The 25290-nt window shown below is 36.0% G+C and overlaps 1 protein-coding gene across 1 annotated transcript in view; it reads right to left on the bottom strand.

Moving 5' to 3' along the window:
• Window positions 1-25290, bottom strand: part of LOC148944442 (TBC1 domain family member 30-like) — a 175222-nt gene that overhangs the window by 44960 nt on the left and 104972 nt on the right. Inside the window, exon 6 of the mRNA XM_089099930.1 lies at window positions 21780-21982. Coding sequence (XP_088956056.1) covers window positions 21780-21982 — 203 coding nt within the window. The remainder of the gene's footprint in view (window positions 1-21779; window positions 21983-25290) is intronic.

The following is a 25290-nucleotide window of genomic DNA, read 5'->3' as shown; positions in this document are numbered from 1 at the left end:
AAATATTTAGCTAGGTTAGGTGGCTCAAAGCAGAGCATTATGGCGTTTTCTTTAAGAACGAATATACTCAGTGAGATTTTTAGTGCTTTTTACTTTGAAGAAAGAGGCAGGAGAGGTTACTATTTCTTTCGTTTTTTACTTTAGGTGAAGGAAACAGATTCGGCTTAACCTTGGCGTGAGATCAGTATTTGATAATGGTTAATCTGGTTCGTAGAGTCCCTATGTTTAGACTTCAGGAATTTGAAAAAAAGATTCAGTCCTCTTTAATATTGTTTTTCAAGCGCCTTTAGCTTGTGATGAGAATGATAATCCTAATAAATTTCTTATCCATCCCAACGACTACTTGTCCTCTGGTGATTTAGTCCCTAAAAGTCCTAGTACACGAAGGATATCATTTTAGAATTGTCGTAAATGGAGTAGCGGAAAGGGTGCAATTGAAAATTTCCTTCGAGATTCAGATACAAATATTTTTTGGATAGGTGAAACTTTTTAGACGATTATTCCGCAATTAACGTTAACTTTTATAATTACCATTTTTTTATGTAAATAAAAAAACATGGGGTTTTAGCAATCATTGTAAAAAATTGTTTGGAAGCTCGAATAAGAGAAGTTTTTTATCACTAAATACCGAAATGGTTTTTGAGAGCTGTGTTGTTGAGTGTTTTACGCCCAATAATGATAAACTAGTAATTGTTGTAATTTATCGATCTCCGTCATCAAGTAAGGCAAATTTCTTAAATAAACTACAAAATATTTCAAGTCCACTATCGAACCTCGGTACCGAGAGTAGTAAGGTAGGTGCTGGTCCAGAACTAGATGGTATAAAGCGACAAATCCCTCTATGTTATGAACCTATAAAGTGATCAAACACATTATATTTGGAACCATGGACGAGATTTTGTAATGCAAGCAGACGGGTTTCTGTACCAACACCCATTTTTGGGGCCAATCAGAGAGAGCGGCAGCTACTCCATATATAGTAACTTGATTAGTAATTGGATTCAAATATGAGGAGTGATTTTCATTGTAGTTCATATTAGTAAGAGAATAGAATTCAGAGAGAATAGTTTATTTGAGACCCTATTAGTAAAGAAAATGAGTGGTACATTTACACTATTGGAGCTTGATGGTGGTGCAGGTAGTAGCAATGATACATGGGCGAGAAAATCAAACGTGGCTGTGGAAATAACACGAGGATGTAGACTAAGCCTTGAATGGGACGATATGTATGCTAGATATGTGATATCATGAAGCAAATTCAAATTGGAGGAGCAATTATGCTTTGCTGCGAAACTGAACATTGTGCATATAAATAGACTCCAAGCTACATTAGATACACTAGTGAAATATATTGATGAAAACAAATTAAATCAGTGATTATTATTGTTTTAATTATACTCAAAAACAATGTTTCTAAGTCGACAATATTTTTTATATAGTAGGTTGATGTATATTTTTCTTAGAATAGAAAACGAATCCTGGTTAGTCTGAAGTTGGTTGTGAGAGTGTTAGGACTCTAAAAACTGGATAGATTTGAGAAGGAGCAAATCATAGGGAATCTTGTGTTTATGGAAAAACGTTTGATTCTAGAGGATGATTTTCTGTAGTTATCCATTCAAAGGAAGATATTTTCTCAAGGAATGCTTATCAATATAATGAAAACTGATTCGCCGTCATTAGACTATTGCATGAAACTTTTACGTCGTGATCCAAAGGCATTTACACAATTCATTGGCATATTAATCACGTCACAGCAAAATGATATTGTGGATTTGCTTTTAAACAGGCACACTAGCTTAGAAATTTGGGATATTTTTCACGAGAAGGATAATTTTCAAGGATGATTTACTCCTCTCTCTCTCTCTATCCTACTCAATTTGTTGATCGTAGTACAATTTAATTTTTGCCATGAGAGTGTCAACAAATAAAAAAATTTTCCAAACATATCCAATGTAAATGTTTACGCTGGGCAGCTGGACAACATGTTCGAATTGAACAATGATTGACCAGTATGATAAAAAGTGCAGATTATGCAACTCATATAAATTGCATAGAGGATATGCTGTACAAATTAAAGGTTGTAATTTCTGTCTTGAAGGGGTGTGTGACTCTCATCCTAGAGGACACCTATGCGCTAATTGCCACTATGATAAATGTAATCAATGGGAGAATACATATCCTGGTATGATTGGAAAGAATCTAAAACGCGATTTTACTTTATTGCTAAGAGATTGGTATCGTCGTGGCCTTAGATTGTTCTGGGAGGAGGAGACAGGTCTACGATTTAACTGTTGGAACAACAAAAGAATTTGGGTTCTATGTCATCGTTGTGAAGACAATGGCTACTATGATTATAAGCCCACTGATTTTTATTTGGTTGGTACAGAATGTGATTCGCCACTTGAGGACATTGTATGTGACATTGCTTCAAATAAGCAAATTGAAACATGTGAATTCTACAAAATGAATGAGAATAGTATCATTGACTATACAAAGAGATATGGCAAGAGTGAAGTTACATTCTATCTTAGCAAATGTAACCCTGACAAAGATGCACATCAGGATCAGTACACAGTGTATTCAGATAATCTACTTGCATTATTTGCTCTCGACCAATATCTATACGTAGTAGAAGCTGAAATCTACAGAGTAGAAAAGTTGTTTTTACAATGTACATACATTATTTTTAAATAAACAATATCACATACATTTTTAGAAAATTTTATTCGTAGGGCACTAAAATCAATATTAAACACACTTGAAAGTACATTTTTCACTAAAAAGTCGTTTAATCACGGAAAAGTCGACGTAAATGTTGAGAAACTGGTTGTAGGTATAGCCACGACATCTGAACATGAAAAAGAGTAGTGCATTAAAGCCACATGTCTTAGCCGTTAAATCCTGTACTCTCCGTTGATTTTGAATAATAGTTTTCCCGCTGCTCTCAATAAAGTTGTTGATGTGTGGAGTGTAGAATTTATATGATAGGCCAAGAGGATCAAAATTTCGATATTCTTCGCTGTTTGAAAGATGCATAGCCAATGACCTGTCTTAAAAGTCGATGGACTGCTATTAACAATTATTAGGATTTTGTTAACACTTGGAATTTTTTCAATGAAGTCCGATGGTATGCAATAGGACTTGTACCAAGACATGTATAAATCCATATTAAATACGCTGATTATTTGGTTTGTGTTCATGGTGCCAGGTCTAGTAGAACACTGCTGTCGGGTGTGATTTCCCAATAGGTTTCAAATTGGCTCAATCATATTAGCGTGATACTCTCAGTCAAAGCATTGGCAAATGTGCACTCTAATCGTACATTCCCCGTTCGTACTATGTTCATGTCCTGGGTACCAGACAGGTCCAAAACAATTACACCATAATTTTTTGAAAACATTGAATCGGTAATTCCATTTGAAATAGTTGTGAATCATGATCTAAGGATTACACGGTCAACTCATACAGAGTTCTGTAGGATTTTTTATCAAATGATAGACTGTACAGTGGGATTCCATTCACCTTGCACACAAGGCTAGATAGACCAAAAAAATTAAAATCCTGAGGGGATGCAGTCCAGGATCTAACGGCACTGACACTCTTCACAAAGGCTGAAGCGAGTTTAGACGAGATTTCTCCATTGATAAATGATGAATCAGTATAACTGCGAGAGTCAGTAGCAATGTGACGTTGATTGGTGATCGTATGGGGGACAAGAAGTTTAATGTTGTTACGATTGGTTCTTAGTTTTTCCACTGGAAATGTAACAGAGCTCATAACCTGTTGTTTTCGAACATGAAGAATTGCCGAAGTGATAATGATATTTGCATCAGGTGCTGCAGCAAGTGTTTTTCTTAAAATGATATTCGATGGGGCTAGTTGTAACTTTAGGTCAATCTTGACATTGGGGGGTAACCATTGCGATATATTGAATATCTAATTTTTTAATTAGAATATCTAATAATTTAATTTTCCAACTGGATGATACTCCTTGGTAACTGCAGTAGTTAACTCACCGTCAGTATCAACACCTGATCGATATTCATACCCCAATGACTGTCGTCTCAACTTCTTATATGCCTTTGGATTCATCAGCATAAATTGTGTGTAGCTTGCATTTTTGGATAAATTATTGCTAGTGCTCCCCAATGTTCCATTAATAAATACATTAATTTGTTTGAACAAGATGTGTAGGATACAGTTTTCATAGGACAGACCATCGGCAGCAGTGGGAGTTGTATTGTCTGACTTTTTCTTTACCGCAATATTTAAATCAATAAATGCTGATGATAAATCAATGAAATAGTCCTCATTGGAAAATATCTGAAGTGTATATTTTCCGAGAGGGGTTGTTGAGGATGAAATTGTTCATAATAGCCATACTTGACACTGACATCAATATTTTCAGCATTGAATAGATTCAATGAGGAGCTGATTGATGGATGCGATTCCTTGTGGGGGAAATAGGTCATCTTAAGAGATGAAATCCTTCTTTGAGCTAACAATCTTTTTCTTTTTCTTCTTCTTCTTATTGGTCTTCTTCGTTTTATTTCTCAAAGTCGTTGTTGATGTCCTTCGCTTCCCACCTGGGTAGAGACTGATGAGTGAATGATGCCCACGCATCTTTTTTAATCCCATCCCATTTTGCTGAGATTTTACTTGCTCACCAACGGCTCTTGCTTAAGATCTAATATTTTCCTTAACACGCTCCTTGAAATTTATACCCTACCTCCAGTCCTGTAGTTTTAAGGTAGAAAAATTTGACGCAGCAGGTACATAATATTGTCTATAAAGGCGTAATTCGGAACGAAATAGCCTAAAAACACAACCAAAAAGATCATAGTTAGAAACGGTAGTATGTCATTTATGGTTGTCAAGTTCATGACCTATATGACGCGGACTTGGATCACCAGCATAGCAGTCTATATCAGGACTGACAAATGGAATTCTTCTATTATTCATTTTAGGCAGTGATGACGATGAGTCGAAAATGACATGTAATCACAGCTAAACCTTTTGTTATTGCTAGAGGATCACCCAATTCACTTCTTAGTGTTAACTGACAGAGTTCCAAGTACGAAGTGTTTACGGGCACATACTGAAGATGCTTTATATTATAGTGATGAACATTTTCATTGTTTTTTTTTCGTTCAAGAACACGTAGGAGGGGGGCATTTCAATTACCAACTCTCGATGTTTCCAGAAAAGATGCATACAGAAATATGCAAGAGTCCGAGGCGAGACCAGGTGGATAACCAGCAAAATAACACGATCCATCCCGCCAACAGTGTCTGCGTTTTTCCCATTGATCATATTCTATTTAAAGCCAAGAACATCTCTCAGTATATCATTTAGATGAATTATTTCAGTGTCAACAGGTGAGGTAATGTAAATCCTATAGTGTTCCATTGAATAATTAAAATGGAATGTACCAATCCTACGATATGAGATTTTTCTATTGATTGCACTACACAAATCCGTCATAGTACCATATTCTTTATAACTCAATGTAGCCTCGGGATAGTCACTAGATTTAATTGCTTCAACCCATTCATACTCGACAAAGAGTGACCAATCGAATGGTAAAACTTTTATCTCATACACACGATCCTTTCTCGGGATATCATAGGTATTTTTGAGAATAGAGTCAACAAGAGCCACTTCATACGCACCATCGAATTTAATGGGTGGGGAGAGTTTCGTTCAAAAATCAGGTATTTTATTCAAGTCATTGTAGAGGGGGTCGGAGATGTTAGACAAAAATGTTACATAACAATCATTGGGCATTGTCAATATCTTCAACACTGATCCATGAATCAAAATCAGAGTTGTATCCTAGCCAACAAACAAGCAACTGTTTCTTGCCCCTGCGAGTACGAGTCTTTAAAATCTTTTCAATTCGATAGATTTCACTATTATTTTTAAATTTCTGTAGTTCATAGTCATAAAAGCCGCCGAGAATCTCTTCATCTTTGGTGTCTTGTAAACGATAAGTTAGGAGTTTGGTGTCTAGGATTTTTGCCACTTTACAAAGTTCAGTGGACCAAAAGTAATTCCCCTTTTCAAAAACATTAGTTATTCAATTAATTTGAACAGTATCACCAACATTCAATTTTTTCTTATCAATCCTTTCATTAGAATATTGTTTAAGAAAAGTATCAATTGTATCATGATCAGAATGATGAACTTCCGTTGGGGTTGAGTTGGACAATGATCGATGAGGTCATTGATTATAAATCAACATGATTTTATCTAAATCATGAATAAAAGCAGGTGTAGTTTTCAATGTACAATATCTTGAAATTAAAAGTCGAATAATTCTTATCAATCGTTCGGCCAATGCAGCCCTTATAGGACTATGACTATGATAGAGCAGTGTAATATATTTCATTATTACTTTTTCAACATGGGGATTAACAAATTAACTACCGTGATCCGTTTGAATTTTTTTATACGAATCCTGTTCGAGAATACTTTCTATAGTCTGAGTAACTTCAACACCTCTCTTTGACCGCAATGGAATGGCATATGCATAGCGACTAAAACACTGATTGCAAGTAGAATTTATTTGTACGGTTTATTGTGACGTCTTTGAATCTCATTTAGAGTTAAAAGATCTGCTTGCATTATATGCAATGGGAAAAAGGCTTTAGTTTTTCGATAATGATTACCACGAAGCCTATGATTTCTTTGCAGAGTGTAACTTGATTCATTTTGTAGATAGTCTTGTACACTTTTAGCGCGAACACCAGTGACTTTGGAAAGAGTGGTGGGGGAACTTAAACTCCCCACTTCACCAATATTTTCATAAACACGTTTCAGAACTTCAACCATTTTGAACGTAAAGTGGGTGGTGGTGGATAGTAGTGGGTGGCGGTGACGTTGACATGATACGTCGTCACTTTTGTCTAGCTATCAGTGGTGTGCTCCTCATCCTCCTCCTAATTGTCAAATCAATGTTTCCACTAGGTGTGCAAGTATTTTCCAAGATTGATTTAAAATCTTCTTCTTCTTCTTCTTGTTCATATTTTAATATTGAAGAAGGAGAATGTTCATTTAATTATTTTTAGAATTTGCCTATTGCTAATAAGGCTTTTGGGGAAGTTTAATGTATTTAGAAAGTTGTATAGATGATTGTCAAATGAGAAAAGTCCTTTACGATTTGTAACCATATCATAGATTAAATCAAGTAGATTAAACCTTTTGCCTTGAATTATAATTCCTTTCGCATTGCTATCAACTTTAATATGATCTTGACCACTTTCCATGAGAAATGTTATGAGTCATTTACTTTGTTCACGATATGAATGCGGCATTAGATTTTCAATGCTCGGCACTATTCAATCCAATTCTTCCTTCTTTAATTGCGTTCCAGCAGTGATAGCAGAAGAATCCTGTGGAGATGGTTCTTTTTTGTGATCAATGACACTGGCTCTCGCACGATAGGGCTTATTTTCGTCCACTCGGCGAAGTGAATCTTGAAGTAAAAGCAGTTTTTTATCATCCTTACCATTGTCATTGTCAATGATTTTACTCAGATTGTCCTCAAAGTGTTCCACGGGTGAGAGAGCGAGTTCTATTGGAGTCAATTTATAGGGTTTAGCCATATAGAGAAAACTGTTTACAAGTCCTGCAATTATTGGCAGTAAAAGTGTAAAAAAGCTACCGCCCGCTTGAAGAAGACGTTTCCTTTTAAAATTCTTTCCTATCTTTATACAGGCCAATGCACGTACGATGGAGCGATGTTGCTTTGACTGATGCTTAACTACTTCTGGCAGTTGAACATTGCCCTCGGCTAAATTTAAACAAAGTTTAGATATTAGATTAATGAAATCATTATCAATACTATGTTTGAGTAAGGCTTTCCTAAGTGGAGGTTTTGAAGTGCTTAGAACGGAAAATAAATGTCTATTTTTATGTAGTTTCTTCTGTGCCATGATGGCAACTAATACCCGTTTCTACTGTTCATAGGAAGATATAATGTAATTTCAATGTCGAAAATATCTTTGATAACACATAAGTCCTTAGGTTTATTTTGATTAAAATCCAATAGGATGTAGCCGTAGGGTTTATTAGTTGCCTGATTATACGCTGAAAGTAGAAATTTGGGGGCGCCGGGGTATATTTGTTTATTGAGTTATTAGCGAGCTAAAATCACGAATAACTCTGTAGATGATATAGTAGGGGCAATTCGATACATGTGTTTGCATACATTTGCTCTGATGAAAGAGATTGTGTAGAACTAGAATAACGGAAATCTGTTCACGATGAGAGTGAACGCTAAACAATTGTAGCATTTCTTGGGACCATTGTTCAATGCATTCAGCTAAATCGTCAATAATAAGCCAAGAGTTTGGTTCAATAATGTTGAAAACATAAAGTCCCTGTATGAATTGTATCTGCACTGATGTTGCAATTGCTTTTATTTTATCGTATGACTCCTGCCAAATACTGTAGCAATAGTAAATTTTTTTGGTTTTTCCATAAGCATTTTATCACAATTTTTAATTATTTTTGTTAAGAGGATCGTTTTGCCTGACATTGATGGACCATACAGAAACAATCTGAATGGTGTTTCAAATTAATACATATTGCTGTTCCCTTCAACAGTTTACCTATAACTAACTGTAGACTATAGATGTATAATGACTAAATAATTTCCCTGTTACTACTACTACTCCGTTCAAGAATAATGAGAAGAACAAAATCAATAAAGAATCATATTTTCTTTTGTTGTTAACATAAAATCAACACTTTACAAATAATGCATTACAGAAAAAAAGCACATTAGACATGAAAAATACACTTAAGATTTTTTTTTTTATTTATTTATTTATAGGAAAAACATAAATATTTATTTTAAATAAGCACTAGAAAAAAAGCACTTATTAAATACACTTTTTTTATTTATTTATAATAAAAAATACAACATTTAATGAACAATACACTTAAAATAGTGTCACATTTTTTATTTACACCATTTTTAATTTGAAATGGGGTCCCCAACTCCCTGGAGGCGGCCTCTGCGGCGGCCGAAGGCCGAGGGCGGCCGCTGCGGTGGCCAGAAAGCGCGCCAGGTGGGCTGGGCCGGAGGGGGCATTAAATAACTCTAAATAGTGAAAATTTTGAAAAAGTAACTGCTCTGCCTTGCACGCACACATATTGAAAATTGTTTGATAAAAAGAAAACAGAATTTAAACATTCACCACCCCCCACCTTGTACTATGAATGAATTTAAGTTAATTTTTTCAGACCGAGTTGTTTTCTATACTCTACACATTCAACCCGGTCTGAGATTAAATAGTGACCGTGTGAACCTTCACACCCTCCTCAAGTACATAGACTTTGTCTGATATGGGTGACATGGCGTTTTTCTCAACTCTAACTGTGTAGTTTTTAATTTGTAAAGAGCGAATCACCATGACTTTCGCTCTTGGGACTAAACTACGTTCCACACAGTTTCTATACACACTCATATCGAAATTATATTTTACAATGTGTGTAGGTACCCCCTTGCAAACTTGTTTAATATCCTTGTGGTGCGTTTCCACACAGTATACCTTCGGCCCAGGAAACACACCACTGGATATCAGATCGCTTCCCGTTTCAGATTTTAACATTAACAGTTGATTTTGGGCCTGGCGTTTCACTAGCTCTGGGTAGAGGGATTCATTCCAGTTCCATTCGTGAGCTAATGTACTCGCCATTTTCCAAATAATTCAAAAAATTTTCAGTTTTAACTTTTCACAGGAGTGAATCAGTGTCCTTGTAATACACTTGAACTTGTCCTTCAATCGGCCATTGTACCTTGCATACATTATAATAAAATGACAACATGAGTTTTTAGATATTTCCGTTATGGCACTCACGCCTGCAATATTTCTGTTTAAAACAATGTTTCTTTTTTTACGACGTAGGAGCACCATATCAGAGTCTATGAAAGTAAACGATCTGTAGTTTGAAAGAGAAATGATTCAAGCACAATCTTTTGGATTGGTTACAATGTCACATCGACTTCTGTTTCGTACACTTTCGCACATTTTACCGAAGGCTGAGTTTAAAATGAGTTTATATATTTCCTTCTCAACCTTCGTTTTCGCCTGTGAACGTTTACTGACAAAGGTGTCAATAAACGCTTTCATATAAGGCTTTTCATAAAATTGGAGGGCTCTATGAATCTTTGTGACTTTGAAACCATTGGACACCATCCATTTCAATAGCACGTGATTTACAACGATATTCTGTTTCGGGTTGAGGTCGGCAATAAGTTTTTGCTTTGAAGGCACCCAGTGCATACTCCCATCCTCTACTAAAGATAACTTTTAAGGGCTCAGAGAGTCCCTACCCACCGGCCTATTTATGCATGGAAAAAAGTCTTTTACTGAGTCATGGGTTTCCATGGGTATTTCACCGTCAATTTTATAAAACCATCCCTGTGCCCCATTCTACTCAACGGTAGCAATGTTGGGGAAATTCGAAGCACATGGATTGTTAAGCCATTTGTAATTCCCACACGGCAAACAGTAGTGAGACATTGCCGATGGATAAAGGGAATTCATATCCAAAAAACTGCGTCTGACTTTTCATCATTGTGCTGTCCGGTCGGATCAGTTTTTATGATACGGTCCCCGTGAAAAACGTACCCACCTCTCATTGATCTATCTCTACAAAAAGATGCTGATCCACATCAGCAATCACACCTATTTCTTCTTTTCTGATTTTAAGTATCAAGTCCATCACCAGATGAGGAGTGGAAAAATAATACCCTAAATCCACCCCAAATTCCCCGTATATTTATCCGTTATCTTGCACACAATGAAGAGGAAATGAAGAGTCCAGAAGAGTCAATACATCACTGGCCAAGTATAGTTTACGGTAATCCCACCTATTTTCACACCCACCCTTTGCCCAAACCCTCGAAGCAAATTCATAGTCGTTAGTGGTGCACTGACTCTCAGTAAGAGAATTGTAAAATGCTTCAATGGGCGGTAATGACACCTCATCTAACCTCGAGGCAGAGTTGTAGTAATCAAATGCATATATGCCCTTACAAGTTAATAAATCATACATTTCATCATCACGGAAGCGCTGTTTAAGGAGGGGGGAGCTATCAAAATTGTCGCTTTTCTGTACCTGATTTTATTCAGGCACGTGTTACCCTTGTCAACTGTTTTCAACTTGAATTCTAGAAGCAGTAGCTTCTCCAATGATTTGGTTAGGATATTATATGAAAAAGAACCATCTATCCATGCACTATCACAACTCCTCCCTTGGCAATGCGGGCCAACGACAAAAAAATAAACTTTAAGTCGTAACTGGAATTGTGCATAAAAAACGGTACAAAATATTATTGTCTAACGTTTACATTGCACGATTGATGTGCAACCCCTCTAACGTTACTCCTTCCCGACTTAATTTCCTGCCATAATTGATCATGGTAGATCACCTTCCTCTTTCCCCCATTCCCAACACCATCATCAAATTCTCCCTTGCAAACCCAACATATTTTACGATTTTTAATGGCCAATATGTCATCTGGTGATAGGACCATAGGATAGTTTGTGTAACGAAGGTGGAAAATTGCATTATTTGCTGTTTTAATTAGACTGGTCAATGCAGACCGCATGCAGTCTTCACCCCCTAATGACTCAATTACATCCAACACTTGGATGGTAGTACTGGAATCTCGTTGCGCGTGAGCGTAAGAGACCCCTATTGCTTCATGTATTTTAGTACGATTTGGATTTGACGAATCGTACACGTCTGTGAGTCTCTCTTCGCAGTCTAAAGCGATCTTATTTCTCTGTAGGAGCGTGTTGTGGAAATTCTTAAAACGTAAGATCGCTCTATCTCCGCTAACATTTCCACAGCCTGGTATCCATGACGTTTACAGTGTTTCAAGTGATGCGTTAACTTTAAATCAGACCAAAATCGGGACAAGCATCTCGGACAATAACAACTTACCTCATGATTTTTACCCTCACTTAAAACCCTACTAATATCTGTAATTGGATTAAAATGTCCAATTGAATCAGGTTCTGTGGGTGGCATGTATTAAAGCCAAACCAAATGCTTCACTGACTCAATTGACGGAACCCTCACTCGAAATAATACCCCCTTTTTATCAGGACGCTGGCCCTCCTCAAATTCTGCTTCATATTACAACACCGTGAAACCAATCTTAAAATGTGCATTAGCCCGCTCAAAAATATCTATTCCTTTTAATGTCACGGGAAATTTACCATTTAAACAATTAAAATCTACTTTAGGAAACTTTGACCCCTCCATCCCATTAACTGCTAATTTGTCCGACTTTTCTTAGAAGCATCCTTGAATAGGGGTCTCAAGAAGGCAATTAAAAATGCATACTTGAAACACTGTAGCCTCGCATCGAAACAGATTTGTTGTATTCCTTTACAACCCTCTAAATCTGCATGATATTTTAAAACTATAGAACCCGGCCCTCCCCACCACCTCTTAAAATAAAGTCCTTTCTAAATCTATAAATGTTAACGTTTAAACTTTCAATAAATGAAACCACAGACCCACTACCCCCCCCTCGTTTTAATTCTCTAGTTTAGTCACAATGCTACTTACCCAATCTAAAAAAACCTCCTCATAATTTGATAAATGCGGGAGAATCGCTAACACCTCTGTATGTAAGTATTTCGAATAGAGCTCACTCGCATTTTCATTTAAAAAAAATTTTAGTGCTATTGATGCTTTTAAACTGTCTCTCCCTCCCCACACCCCCATATGTTGTTCAAGAATGGTTCGAATCTTGTTAACATATAAATGAGTAATATCCAGGGGATGTGTTATTATACCCCCTGGCACTAAGGAGTTGAAGGGGTCACCGAATTTTGAGCAGTAGACATTTGTATGGTGCAAGGAAGAGTTAGAAAGGAAAAAATCGGAAAGTATAAATGCTGGTAGGGGTATTGTTTCACTACTACTACTACTATCCTCAACCTTGGCATAGAATCGACACTAGCACCAACCAAAGTCTGTTCAATTGCATTAGTGGGCCCTGGTGTAAAATCAGCCAAATCACTTTTTATGCCTTCCAGGGTATTTTGGGATAATTGCTCTAGCCAGCCTGTATTGTCCTGTGGGGGAATTTCTTTATGAGGACCTGGTTTAGATGCACTTGTACTACTATCACCCAAATACTGATTCATAAATCTATTTGTCTATTCCGGGTCCTCCCCCATATCTATGTCACAACTTAACTCGTCTAGACTAGTCATAGCCCCAAAACACTCATTTAGAAAGCTCCTTTCCCACTCAATATTATCAACAACAACTAAAATATCCGCATCTCTAAACTCCACTGGTGGTGCAAATGTTGGCGCAGGTTCACTACAAATAAGTGCTTCTTGAGCTGATGGTGGTGCTAATTCACTGATGTTAATCTATAAAAAACAGGGTTTATTTTCCATCTGAAATATCCATTATTTTTATAGAGCTAAAAGACTATGCCTATTTTTTTCCCCCCGTCAAAACTTAATTTCCCTCCTAGCATTATATTGTCTAAATACTTGCCCACTTCAATCATATAAAGTACCCAAAGAGACATCAATGCATTGGCGAAATGTATTTCATAATGAAGAAAGACAAGTCAAGGTAAACCTGGACTAAATAAATCGCTGGAAAAACAAGAAGTTTTTGTCCCAACACCTGAACAATAAAAAGAAACAAAGTTACAGCGATAATTATTTCATAATGACAAAAGACAAGCTGAGGCAAAAGGAGAAGTTTTTGTCCCACCACCTGAACAATTAAAAGAAACAAAAGAGGTCATCAATTCCTATCATATCTTTTAAAATAAAAAACCTGGACTAAATAAATCGTTGGAAGAAAAAGAAGTTTTTGTCCCACCACCTGAACAATTAGAAAAAACAAAGTTACGGTGATATGTCTTTCATAATGACAAAAGACAAGCCGAGGTAAAAGAAGAAGTTTTTATTTTGTCTCCCTCCATCCCTCTTTTTATATAATTACCTCATGACTTAATACACGCAACTAGCTGATTTTAAATTATCAAGACAAAAAGAAGAATCGATGAATGCTATAGTATAAAATGTAAAAAAGGAGTATCTAACCCCTAGGTTGCCGCTAATTCACCGTTCGTGATGTATTTTCCTATGTGAAATTTCTGCCCCGATCATAGAAGGAGACGATTTAATACATTATTCTAATAGTTTCAGAATATATACCCCCTTTTTGTCTCGTAATTGTAAAACTAGAGTTTTAACGTTAATTTTTTTTTAAAATGCAGGGAATGACAAATATCATTTCTCCTTAAATTCTAATTTGAAATATGTCTATGTGTACAAGAAACTGCTAACAAAGACGGGTTTTTACCCATAAATTTCTTACACCCAGAAGCGATCCGCATCTCATTAGGCCAAAGAGGCGCGTTGACCAGGTGTTACTATTATTTTTAACTTTGCCATATTGATGCCATCTATGACTAATCAAGACTTGGAAGACAAATAAAACGCTACTTGTTTAAAGAAAAGAAGTAATTTGCAAAATTGTGAGGGTGTTATAAACCTAAATTACAATATGAGGTTATTTGATAAATGGACTTACGTCAGAAATAGCAGGTAGGACATTAGAAGTTATCTGTCTATATGAATAGCACGCAAATCGGATTACACTATCCCTCCTCAAGTCTAAAGATCTGATCAGGCTAGTGTCAGTGTTATCAGACCCAGCATCCAACTTCGCCCGCTTTTGCTCTGGGGTTTGATCATCAACGTTCTAGAATAAAAAAATTATTTTCAGTTTTCTCACTAGGTAACTTGTAGCCTTATAGGCTTAAATCACAATTATCCTAAAATACATATAAAAAAAAGAACGCCACTTCTTCATGGAGCTTAAAGTATCTATATTTTAAATATGAAGCATAATGAAATAACACAGTTTTTGATTATTTAGGCCGTTTTTGATGTTTATTCAGAATATTAATGGGAGGGGCGCTGGTCACCCGCTCTACAACAGCATAGCTCAATATATGATAAAAGAAAAAATAACAAAATTTTTGATTATTTAGTCCGTTTTTATTATTTATTCAGAATATTAATGGAAGGGGCGTTGTTCATCCACTCTACAACAGCATAGCTCAATATACGATAAAATAAAAAATAACACAATTTTTGATTATTTAGTCCGTTTTTGTTATTTATTCAGAATATCAATGGGAGGGGCATTGTTCACCCACTCTACAATAGCATAGCTCAACATACGATAAAAGAAAAATAACACAAATTTTGATTATTTAGTCCGTTTTTGTTATTTATTCAGAATATTAATGGGAGGGGTGCTGTTCACCCACTCTACAATAGCATAGCTCAACATATGATAAAAGAAAAATAACACAATTTTTGATTATTTAGTCCGTTGTTGTTATTTATTCAGAATATTAATGGGAGGGGCACTCTTCACCCACTCTACAATAGCATAGCAGAATATATGATAAATGAAAAAAATAACGCAATTTTTGATTATTTAGTCTGTTTTTGTTATTTATTCAGAATATTAATGGGAGGGGCGTTGTTCACCCACTCTACAATAGCTTGTTATTTATTCAGAATATTAACGGGAGGGGCGTTGTTCACCCGCTCTACAACAGCATAGCTCGACATATGATAAAAGAAAAAATAGCACAATTTTTTATTATTTAGTCTGTTTTTTATTTATTCAGAATATCAATGAGAGGGGCGTTGTTCACCCACTCTACAATAGCATAGCTCAACATACGATAAAAGAAAAAATAACATCATTTTTGATTATTTAGTCCGTTTTTGTTATTTATTCAGAATATTAACGGGAGGGGCGTTGTTCACCCGCTCTACAACAGCATAGCTCGACATATGATAAAAGAAAAAAATGTATGTCATTTTCCAGTTACGAACGCATGAGATATTTTGCGAGCTAGCTAAGAAGCCTTTTAGCCAAATCCCATTATACAGCTGCTATGAAACTGGACAGCGGCTATAAAACTCACGAAAGATATGTAGTCAACTGTCAATCATAAAGACAGATGACATATAGTTAAAAGCCAGCTATAACGAAAAACGTTTCGAATAAAAAGAATAATATATATCTACTCACCCTAATCCTTTTGGAGTTCTCCATTGGAAAATGAATAAATTTAACTATAAAAGGCTTATTTCAAGTTCCTTTATTCAACTAATCCAAAAAGACTAATTGTGTTTTTATTTATAGTGAAAAAACATGAATATATGCCCTCCAGGTGAAAACCAGTATTTTTACAAAAAGGCCATCTTTGAATATACAATATGAGGAAGTCAAGTTTTGGCTATTGATCCTAGCAAAAAAAAACATGTTCTAGTGATAGATGAATTAACCTGGTAAAGTGTGTACCGTCTGTAGTAATAGGTGATTGACCATGGTAAGCCATGTATCCTTGAAACTGCACTGTATATTCTTGTACCCGTGAAACTGCAATGTATATTCTTGTATAATTCCACATACATCTATGTTTGGACCAGAAAATGCGAGTTGGTACTGAAACCTGTCTGCTTGCATTACATAATTTCGTCCATGGTTCCAAATATAACGTGTTTGATCGCTTTATAGGTCCATAAGATAGAGGGATTGGTCGCTTTATACCATCTAGTTCTGGACCAGCACCTAGCTTACTACTACCGAGGCTACTATCGAGGTTCCTCGGTGACTTCTGATGGGTGATGGGAGATATTTCTGTCACTATTTTCCCAATATTAGCTCAAATATTACACTTGATTTTCCAGAATGTCCGTCTCATTTATATAAAAGATATCTCTCACCATCCCAAAATTCTAGTATATCTATTGCTCCTGTTACCCCTTATGAACTTTAGAGTGTAAAAATGAAGTCAAAGACTGGACATTCCTTAGTTTTAGAGGAATTATCTATTGCTTCATATTTTTGATACATCCATACTACCTGGGATATTCCCAGAAACATGGAAAGTTGCCCGAGTGGGTCACTCAGCTGAACAAGCTATTGCTGCACTTTTACTAAGTATTAATGATTTTCTATAAAATCAAGATAAAAATCAAGTTTCTATTCTTTTTTTATGACATAAAGAAGGCCTTTGACATGATGAATCATACAATCCTGCTTAAAAACATGAATAATGCAGGAATCAAAGGCATAGGACTTGAATTGTTAAGATCTTACTTGCATGGTCGAAAAATTCATGTGGATGTAAATGGTCAAGTATCAGGTCCTAGGTCTTTAGATAATATTAGTGTCCATCAGGGGTATGTGCTTGGGCCTTGTTATTCCTGATTTATATTAATGAGTTACCAAGATGTTTACCTCATAATGATACCTTAGTGACAGTAAAAGCTCCAACTCTTTCCTTGCTTGTTGAAAAATTAATGACAACAGTGAATTCTCTTAATACATGGTTCTCTTGTAACTATCTGGCCCCAAATTTATCAAAAACTGAGCTCATAATTTTTGAACGCTCAAGGCAGGCACTTGATAAGATGAGGACAGAGGAACTAACATTAGGTCAAAATAAGATAAAAAAGGGTTAAGTCTTTTAAGTACCTTGGCATCGTTATAGATGAGATGCTGTCTTTTCGCAAACACTCTGATTATTTGCGTCTGAAGCTTGCCCATGATTTGGGATACCTTTATAGATTAAAGTACGTGTTTCCTTTTTCAATTCTTAAAATCTTGTATCATTCACTTATTGAATCCTATCTTAAATAGTGCCCTATAATTTACTTCAATACGTTTACGGTTCACTTACAACCACTGCAGATAAAAGTAAGAATTCTCGGCTCTTTTATTCCTCGCCCTTCAAAACTACAATATCTATCAGAAACCAAAACCATCTTTTTATTTCTAGATATACTTAATTTCAAACAACTAAGAGAGTTGCAAACAGCATCGTGGTTTTTTTTACATTCATTTCCCAAAAAACTATTTCCATGATATGGTTATGGCCACGGCTCCCTTCATTTCTTTCCATATTCGTTTCAAGAAGCTTCATATTCCTCCACTTAACTCAGAAAGGGCTAGATTTTCATTAAGGTACCACAACCCCTATATTGCAAATAAATTTAACCTGGCCGAAGTAATTTCTAAGAATCGTTTAGCAATAAAAAAATGGTTTTGAGGATTATTCTTTGTCAGGATGTGGGGACTTGCAAATGATAGATTTATTTTTAATGTTGTTTTTGTTTAAACTCGCGCTGGGTTCGGCTCTACTCTTTTTTCTCCGCTCTTTCGTCTTCTTTTTTTTGCCTGTCGCTGCTTGTTTTCTTGATCTGTATTATTTTTGGGATCGGAAGATGTATTACTTTGAAGCGTTAATTTTACTTTTATGTTCAATGTAAGTCTAACACGTCGAACCGTGCTCTCTGTTAGCTAAAGTGAACAATTTTTGTTATAACTATTACATACGTTTACTTTACCGTACCACCGGTAAGGAAAAAAGGAACAAACGAAGTAGTGTGCTTCCAATAATAGATGTGCTTTCTTTCAGACAATACTCTATTGATTATCAACAAATTTAAGTCCGGAAACTTAAACTGATCTTTGCTGAAATTCTTCAGCAGCAAGATACTGTTCTATAGGATTATCTTAGGAAAGACAATTTTTCTACTTGAGGTATTAAGACAGAACTTATTATAAATACTAAAAATATAAATACTAAAATTTACCTTTGGTTTCTTTCGATCCTCATCAAGATATTAGCAAATTACGTGAATCTGATTTAGTAATTCTGATTGACAGAACAAAAATTGATCCATGTTTGTCAAAAACATTTTGTTGAAATACTCAAGTATAAACATTTTCTTGAAATACTCAAGTTAAACACCGGTTACACCAAAAAATTTAAATAAAAATGCAAATGCTGTGATAAAGGATCTGCACGCAATTGTCTACTGTATATTCAACATTAAGCTTTCAATTATCAATGACAACCTACTTTGGCTTAATGGTCAAGTTTAGCAAACAAATCTCATCCATGATTTATTGTAGGCGCCGTGCACTGTCTAGGCTATATGGCTGAAATAAATTTGTCTCTAAATTAATCAATAGCAAGATATTCAATATAATTATGTTGCTCTTGTACATAATAAACAAATACGAAAAAAAAACAACGAAAAAAACAAGCTTAAACGAACTTTCTCAAAACAAAATCCTTCCCAAATTAGTACTAAAGGAATATTTATGTTGATATTTTTATCAGCGTATAATGTCTTGGAGAGAGGGAGGTTAAATCGAAAAAAAAGACTATAGCTAAGCCACTAGTTTGCAGTTTTTCCAGGTCATGTTTCTGATACCACTCTTGGGGGGGGGGGGGCACTCTCCTATTTGTAAGTATGGTAACAGATTATTTAAGAATGATCTAATTTCTAGGATGCTTATTTCTATTTAGGATGCGAGTTTCGTATATTTTGTGTTTTAAGTAAAGCTCTTGGTCTCTTGCAACATACAAGAAAGTTTTATGGAGATTTCTATATATTTTGAATCTGAATTTTACCTTTCATTAAAGGCAAGAAAAGAAAGTTTTCTTTTCTCGTTTTGTCTCGTTTTTCTTTGTTTTGTTAGATATGTTCATTATGTCAAGAAAATATTCCAAAGTAGCAGCATACCGTTTCTCCTGCTGAAATTAACAAAAAATAAACTAGTTAAAGCTAAAAATACAAACCTAACAACTGAAAAAAATGTGAATATAAGAACAAAATATAAATATAATATGAGTAAAAGTAAGGACAACCAATGGGCAAGCATAAGTGTAAGCAAAACATTCATTTAAGTTAACATGAATATATATTCCGAAACATTAGCATACTGTTTTTCCTGTCAAATATGGAATGATTTGATTATCAAGAGATCCTAGTGAAATATACTTCCTTTAGAAGTCTTAATTTTCTTTGATGATAGAATGTTTGCTAATCTAAAACTAATATTAAATCCTATCCTTTTGAGTAAGGGTCCAGTTTATGTTTGGCCGTAGCCTGAAAAGGAAGAAAAAACGGAGATATTCAGGTAAAATATTATCTGATGACAATCGTGACCAGAAAAGCCAAAAAACATCCTGCATTGGTCGAAGTCAAGGGATTACGCACAAAGGGGATATACCCAACTGCTATTTTTAACCGTTGAACATAGTCAGACTTTACCATAGATAGGCCTCAATTCATTTTAAGGGGGGGGCAAACAGAAGCTCTTTGTTATTACACAAATGGCAAAACTCGTCACTTCACAGCGGTGAAATATCTTATGCTGAAATTGATGAAAAAAGGGCACTGGAGTTCTCCACTTCCATTCAAATGAGTTTTTCTTCATTAATTCTACTGCTTTGATACGATTACATCCTATAAAAAATCCTGGTGCTTTGAAAAGCAGTGAAGAGTAAAGAAAGTAGAATTCCGTCATCAGTAGGCCTAATATCTTAAAGTCAACAAATTCTCCTGAACCTACCGGGATTGTTGTAGCCTACCCTAAGCCTACTTTGTCAAGAGGAAATTTTGCCTTTATTGTATCTGTAGGTTCTCGATAGATTTGGTACTTCCCTAATGGGTCGGTACTCATTCGAATTAGCAATCGAACAAGCAGCTGGCCAATTTGGAATACAGCTTACCAATCCCAGCACCTTAGGTAGCAACGCCAGTGGTAGCTCTAACCTAGTTAAGAACGAACAAAGATTCATAGTAACCAAAATTAAAAAATGCGGTTTAATAGAAACTGGTTAGTGAGGAAAAAATGCCATTTGCAGCTGATTCACGAATAGCCTACTAACTATTATCTCGGTTAGTCTAGATTGTAAAACATTATTAAATAGCCTAAAGTTCCTAAAAATGACGTCAAATCGAAAACAAAAAGCACACGTTGGAATTGCCACGGGCGACAACTTTGTACAGGAGACTTACAGTTCCCTGGCTTGGACAACTAGGAAAATTGTTTTTTTTGCATGTGTAGGACTTATGTGTTTTCATTCTTCCTCCATTGCTCGCAAGTCACTGGAACGTCGTAAAGAGGTTTTTAAGGGCTCACTCTAAAGGAAACTGCTATATCTACGTGCTTTTGTGATTACATGCTCATTTTGTTGTGTGTGATATGTGACGTAGTCTACAGACAAGATCAATAAACCCTAGGATGGGAGTATAGGTTTTGATATAGAGGCTGTTAAGATAGTTGGAGTCTAGTAAAGAGTGAATCGCAGCCCATAGTAAACACAAATTTAAAAACGTGTTTAGAAAAAGTGGCTCATGAGAAAAATTGCCTTTTGATTTTCTATTCAGGAATTCTGACTATGAATGTTGACTCGATTAGTCTTAATAGAAATGTTTCTTTAAAAACTAATTTATGAGAATTTCCAGAAATGAAATTATAGAGAGAGCATAACAGTAGGTAAATTTATATGGATTATTGGGTACAAATGCAATTTATCTCTTTCGAAAAGCTTTAAAACATGGTCCTGGCGAAGAGGCATTCAGGGAAACTTTCTCAACTTCTTGTCTAGCTGACGGAGTTGAACTATGATGATTGCCACTTTCTGTAAGGGGTTAGGGCCGAAAACCACCTCTTGTGTAAATGCTGTGACCGACAGTTCTATAATATAGGTGAATGGGCTATACAAACCTATATTTTTTTACTCATTTCCTAGGCTTTGAGGCTTGCTATTGGAGAGCTTTTCTTTAATAAAATTCTTTGTGAATGAGTCCCCGCATATTTTTTACTGTTCATAAATATGGTTTAATTGATGCGAAATAAGTCTTTCTAGGCTGACTTACTTCATATTTCCTAACCCAAAAGCAGTAACAACTGTCATCTCTTTTACTTCGGAGTCACTATCATCGTCGTCACTATAGATAAGGCGGAGTCCTTTTTTGGCCACTGAAACAACGCTCTGACTCCATGGAGTAAGGCTGTAAGTATACTTTTCTCTCAGTTCGTGCAATCCGGGAAATGGAAACGGAGCTACTTCTACGATTGTCTAAAAGAGAAACAAATATGTTCAAATCACACTCAGAGCTACAAAGATAACGTTACAGAATTTTATAATATTGATCTTAATTCATTCATGTGTCGTGGTACACAGAATTGGGGTTGCAGCTGTTTGCCAGATTCAGAGCTTGCACTCCATAATTTTATGCATATCCTCACAAATTCGTTGAATAGAAATGTTGAATGTAGTATAGAGTCATAAACTTTCAATGTGTTCCTTATTTTTTTCTCCGGAGCCACTTTATATGGAAAGGGTGGTCCTAGAAACTTCAAAAGAGGCTTATGCGATTAGAAATCGATAGTCCCAGTACCATTTTTTTTAAGTCAAAAGTGATTGATAACAATTAGCCCCCCTCCCTTGCCTGTTGTTGCTGCCTGGCCACCACTAGCTTCCAAAGCCAATCAAAATTTCGAGATAACAATTATGTTCAAAAGAACCGTAAGATTCAATGAATATGTCTTCGGGGACTACATGCCCCCAGTGGTCCTGGGGCAAGGACCGTAAATAATGCAAATAAGTAATTGCTTTGACATGTATTTCATAATCGAAAATGCATTGAAACATGTTACAGTGTCTACGAAATAGCCAAGAGTATTAAGTTGAAACTTTCACTAAATGTTGAAGTGCATCTCAAAATAAATCAAAATACGCTTTGCGCATCCAGGTTGTCAAAATGACGTATCTGCAATATTTTAGGAGCAACCAAAGGTTTAAGAAGAAACTCTCAGGGAAAAATTTAATAAAATAAATTTTTCTTGATGTAAGTAAAGAGCAAAGCTCAAACACAAAACGGACAAAGTCATTGCTTCAAAGTCTATGCAATATATATCCGCAATACTTGTGAAATAAATTGACTGTTATTTAACTACTACTCTAGGCTAATTAGCAACTTTTTTGCTCAGAATCCTGTTTTTTGCGCTGGTCTTGTGTGTTTTACCAGTTTCTTCAGTAAAACGGGAGCGTTTAGATGAGAATCCATCACCAAAACAACAAACAAGAATAGTAGCAGAAACGTTCTCAAGTAGGAAAAATTAAAAACAAAAAACTCGAGTAAACTCAGTTTTAAGTAAAGCGCTAGTTAGACGAAATTCTGCAAACATGTGACAATTTTATAAATATGTTGTTATACCCTTTGTTATAGCTCAACAAATATGACCCCGTCCCGAAAAGGGTACTCTTTTCATCAACACAGTCCTAGTTAACCCTCAGTTTTGAAGCAATAGTTATTGGGAGATATTTTTGTGGGTTGAATATCCATTGTTATAGCTAATTTGGTACTACGAAGCGCTGCTTGAGGTACTGGCAGATGTTACTACGCATATAGTTAGTTAGACGAAATTCTGCAAACATGTGACAATTTTATAAATATGTTGTTATACCCTTTGTTATAGCTCAACAAATATGACCCCGTCCCGAAAAGGGTACTCTTTTCATCAACACAGTCCTAGTTAACCCTCAGTTTTGAAGCAATAGTTATTGGGAGATATTTTTGTGGGTTGAATATCCATTGTTATAGCTAATTTGGTACTACGAAGCGCTGCTTGAGGTACTGGCAGATGTTACTACGCATATAGAAATTTAAATTTTTTGTTATAGCCTTATAGGTCCAACCAGATCAATACAATGTTCCGAAGATTATATTGATTGTTGGCAGTTGTTCATTGTTATGGGCCTCCAGCTACGCTACCCGATCTTAAACATAAAAAAAGGAGTAAAGTACGAGATATTAAATAGTAAGCACAGCAGAAATATATATAACGAACAGTAGCGAAAAATTTCTCCAAAAACTATACAGCATGAATATGCGCTAGTTCAGGAAGGTTTCTAAACCATCCGAGCAAAAGGTTCAGTTGCTACTTGGCTTTCCATCGGATTGGATCATAAGCATTTGTCATTGCGCGTGCGCCAGGAAGGAGTCATGAACAGTGGCTTAGGTTAATGTGTTTCAAAAACCTTGAATATAGAGCATAGGCCTTTTCGCTACTGTTCGTTGTATATATTTCTACTGTGATAGTAAGTATAAAGTGTTAAATGAGAAATCAGTAAATAAAGTTTAAAAAGGATTTAACGGTGAAATATGTAAAAGTTTATTTTTTTAACTGTAACAGTTTATTTATTTATTATATGTGGTAGAAACCTGCGCTCTTCAGGAGGTTCCCTAGTTATATATTGCCCCTCAATTGTCCTTGGCCCACTATGGGAAAACTATGCCCCTCATCGAGCCATAAATATTGATATTCCTCATTATCTATGGCCCATAGAGCTCCTCCCACCCCTCCCCCTACATACATGGATCGACATCGCCCCATTGCCCGTGACCCCGCCATGCCTCCCGTGACACTTATTGGCCCGTGGTCCCTCCATAGCCCATGATCTCTCCCCCCGTGGGACTGGGTTGCCCGTGGCACTTCCTGGCCCTTGACACTCCATGTCACGCTGCTCCTCATGGCCCGTGTCACTCCATGGGCTATGATTCCCCAAAAACAACAAAACGATCCAGATTTCCCATGCCCCTAGCCCTTAGTGTCCCATCGATCCTCTCACAAAAGCACCTAAGCCAAAACCTCCCCAAGAATGGGGAAAACTATTGTAAATTGTACTGGGCAAGTGATGTATTGACGTTGTTGGATATAGTGTGTAATAACATAGATTAAATTTAATTCGGGTTGGATTTCGGTCATTATTCTTCTACTCCTAATCTAGTGAAGTACCTAATACTTAAAATCAGTCAGTAAAAAAAGGGTTGACAGCCGACATTGATCAACACCTATTCGTAGAAAGATAGATCGATGGGGGTGGATATGTTCTTCACGAGCATCGTATCCTGGAAATTGACCCGACTGGACTTACAGGTGAAAAGTCAGACATAGTTTGAATGGATATGATTTTCCTCTATGAGTAGGCTATGTCTTATTACTACCTTCTGTGTGGCAGTTACACATGGCTTGATAACCCTTGTGATCCAAGTTTTCCTGACAGGGCCAGTGTCAAGGAGAATGGGCAGCAAGAAAGTTTTTGAATTCACGGCAAAATACTGGTGGAACTCTATGACTCGGTAAAAGATTTTGTTTTCCCGTACATAAGTAAACTGGTGTCTAAGGACTCATTGAGTACATGTTACCTATCGCTCTAGAGGATGGGGGAATGCATTGGACGTCTTCAAAGCAAAAAGTAGTTGCCGATCTTCAGCAGAAACGAAAAATTGTTGTGCTTTAGGGTCTTTTTAAATGGATGGTTTCGAATGGTTTCAGTCACAAAAATACATATAGTCCTCCCATTTGACCAAAAACTCATTT

Source organism: Artemia sp. Qi Xiang Cuo, chromosome 14, assembly GCF_049724085.1.
Source record: "Artemia sp. Qi Xiang Cuo chromosome 14, ASM4972408v1, whole genome shotgun sequence".
NCBI lineage: Eukaryota > Metazoa > Arthropoda > Branchiopoda > Anostraca > Artemiidae > Artemia > Artemia sp. Qi Xiang Cuo.
Note: the sequence above shows the minus strand (reverse complement) of the source record. Positions and strands in the feature narration are given on the sequence as shown.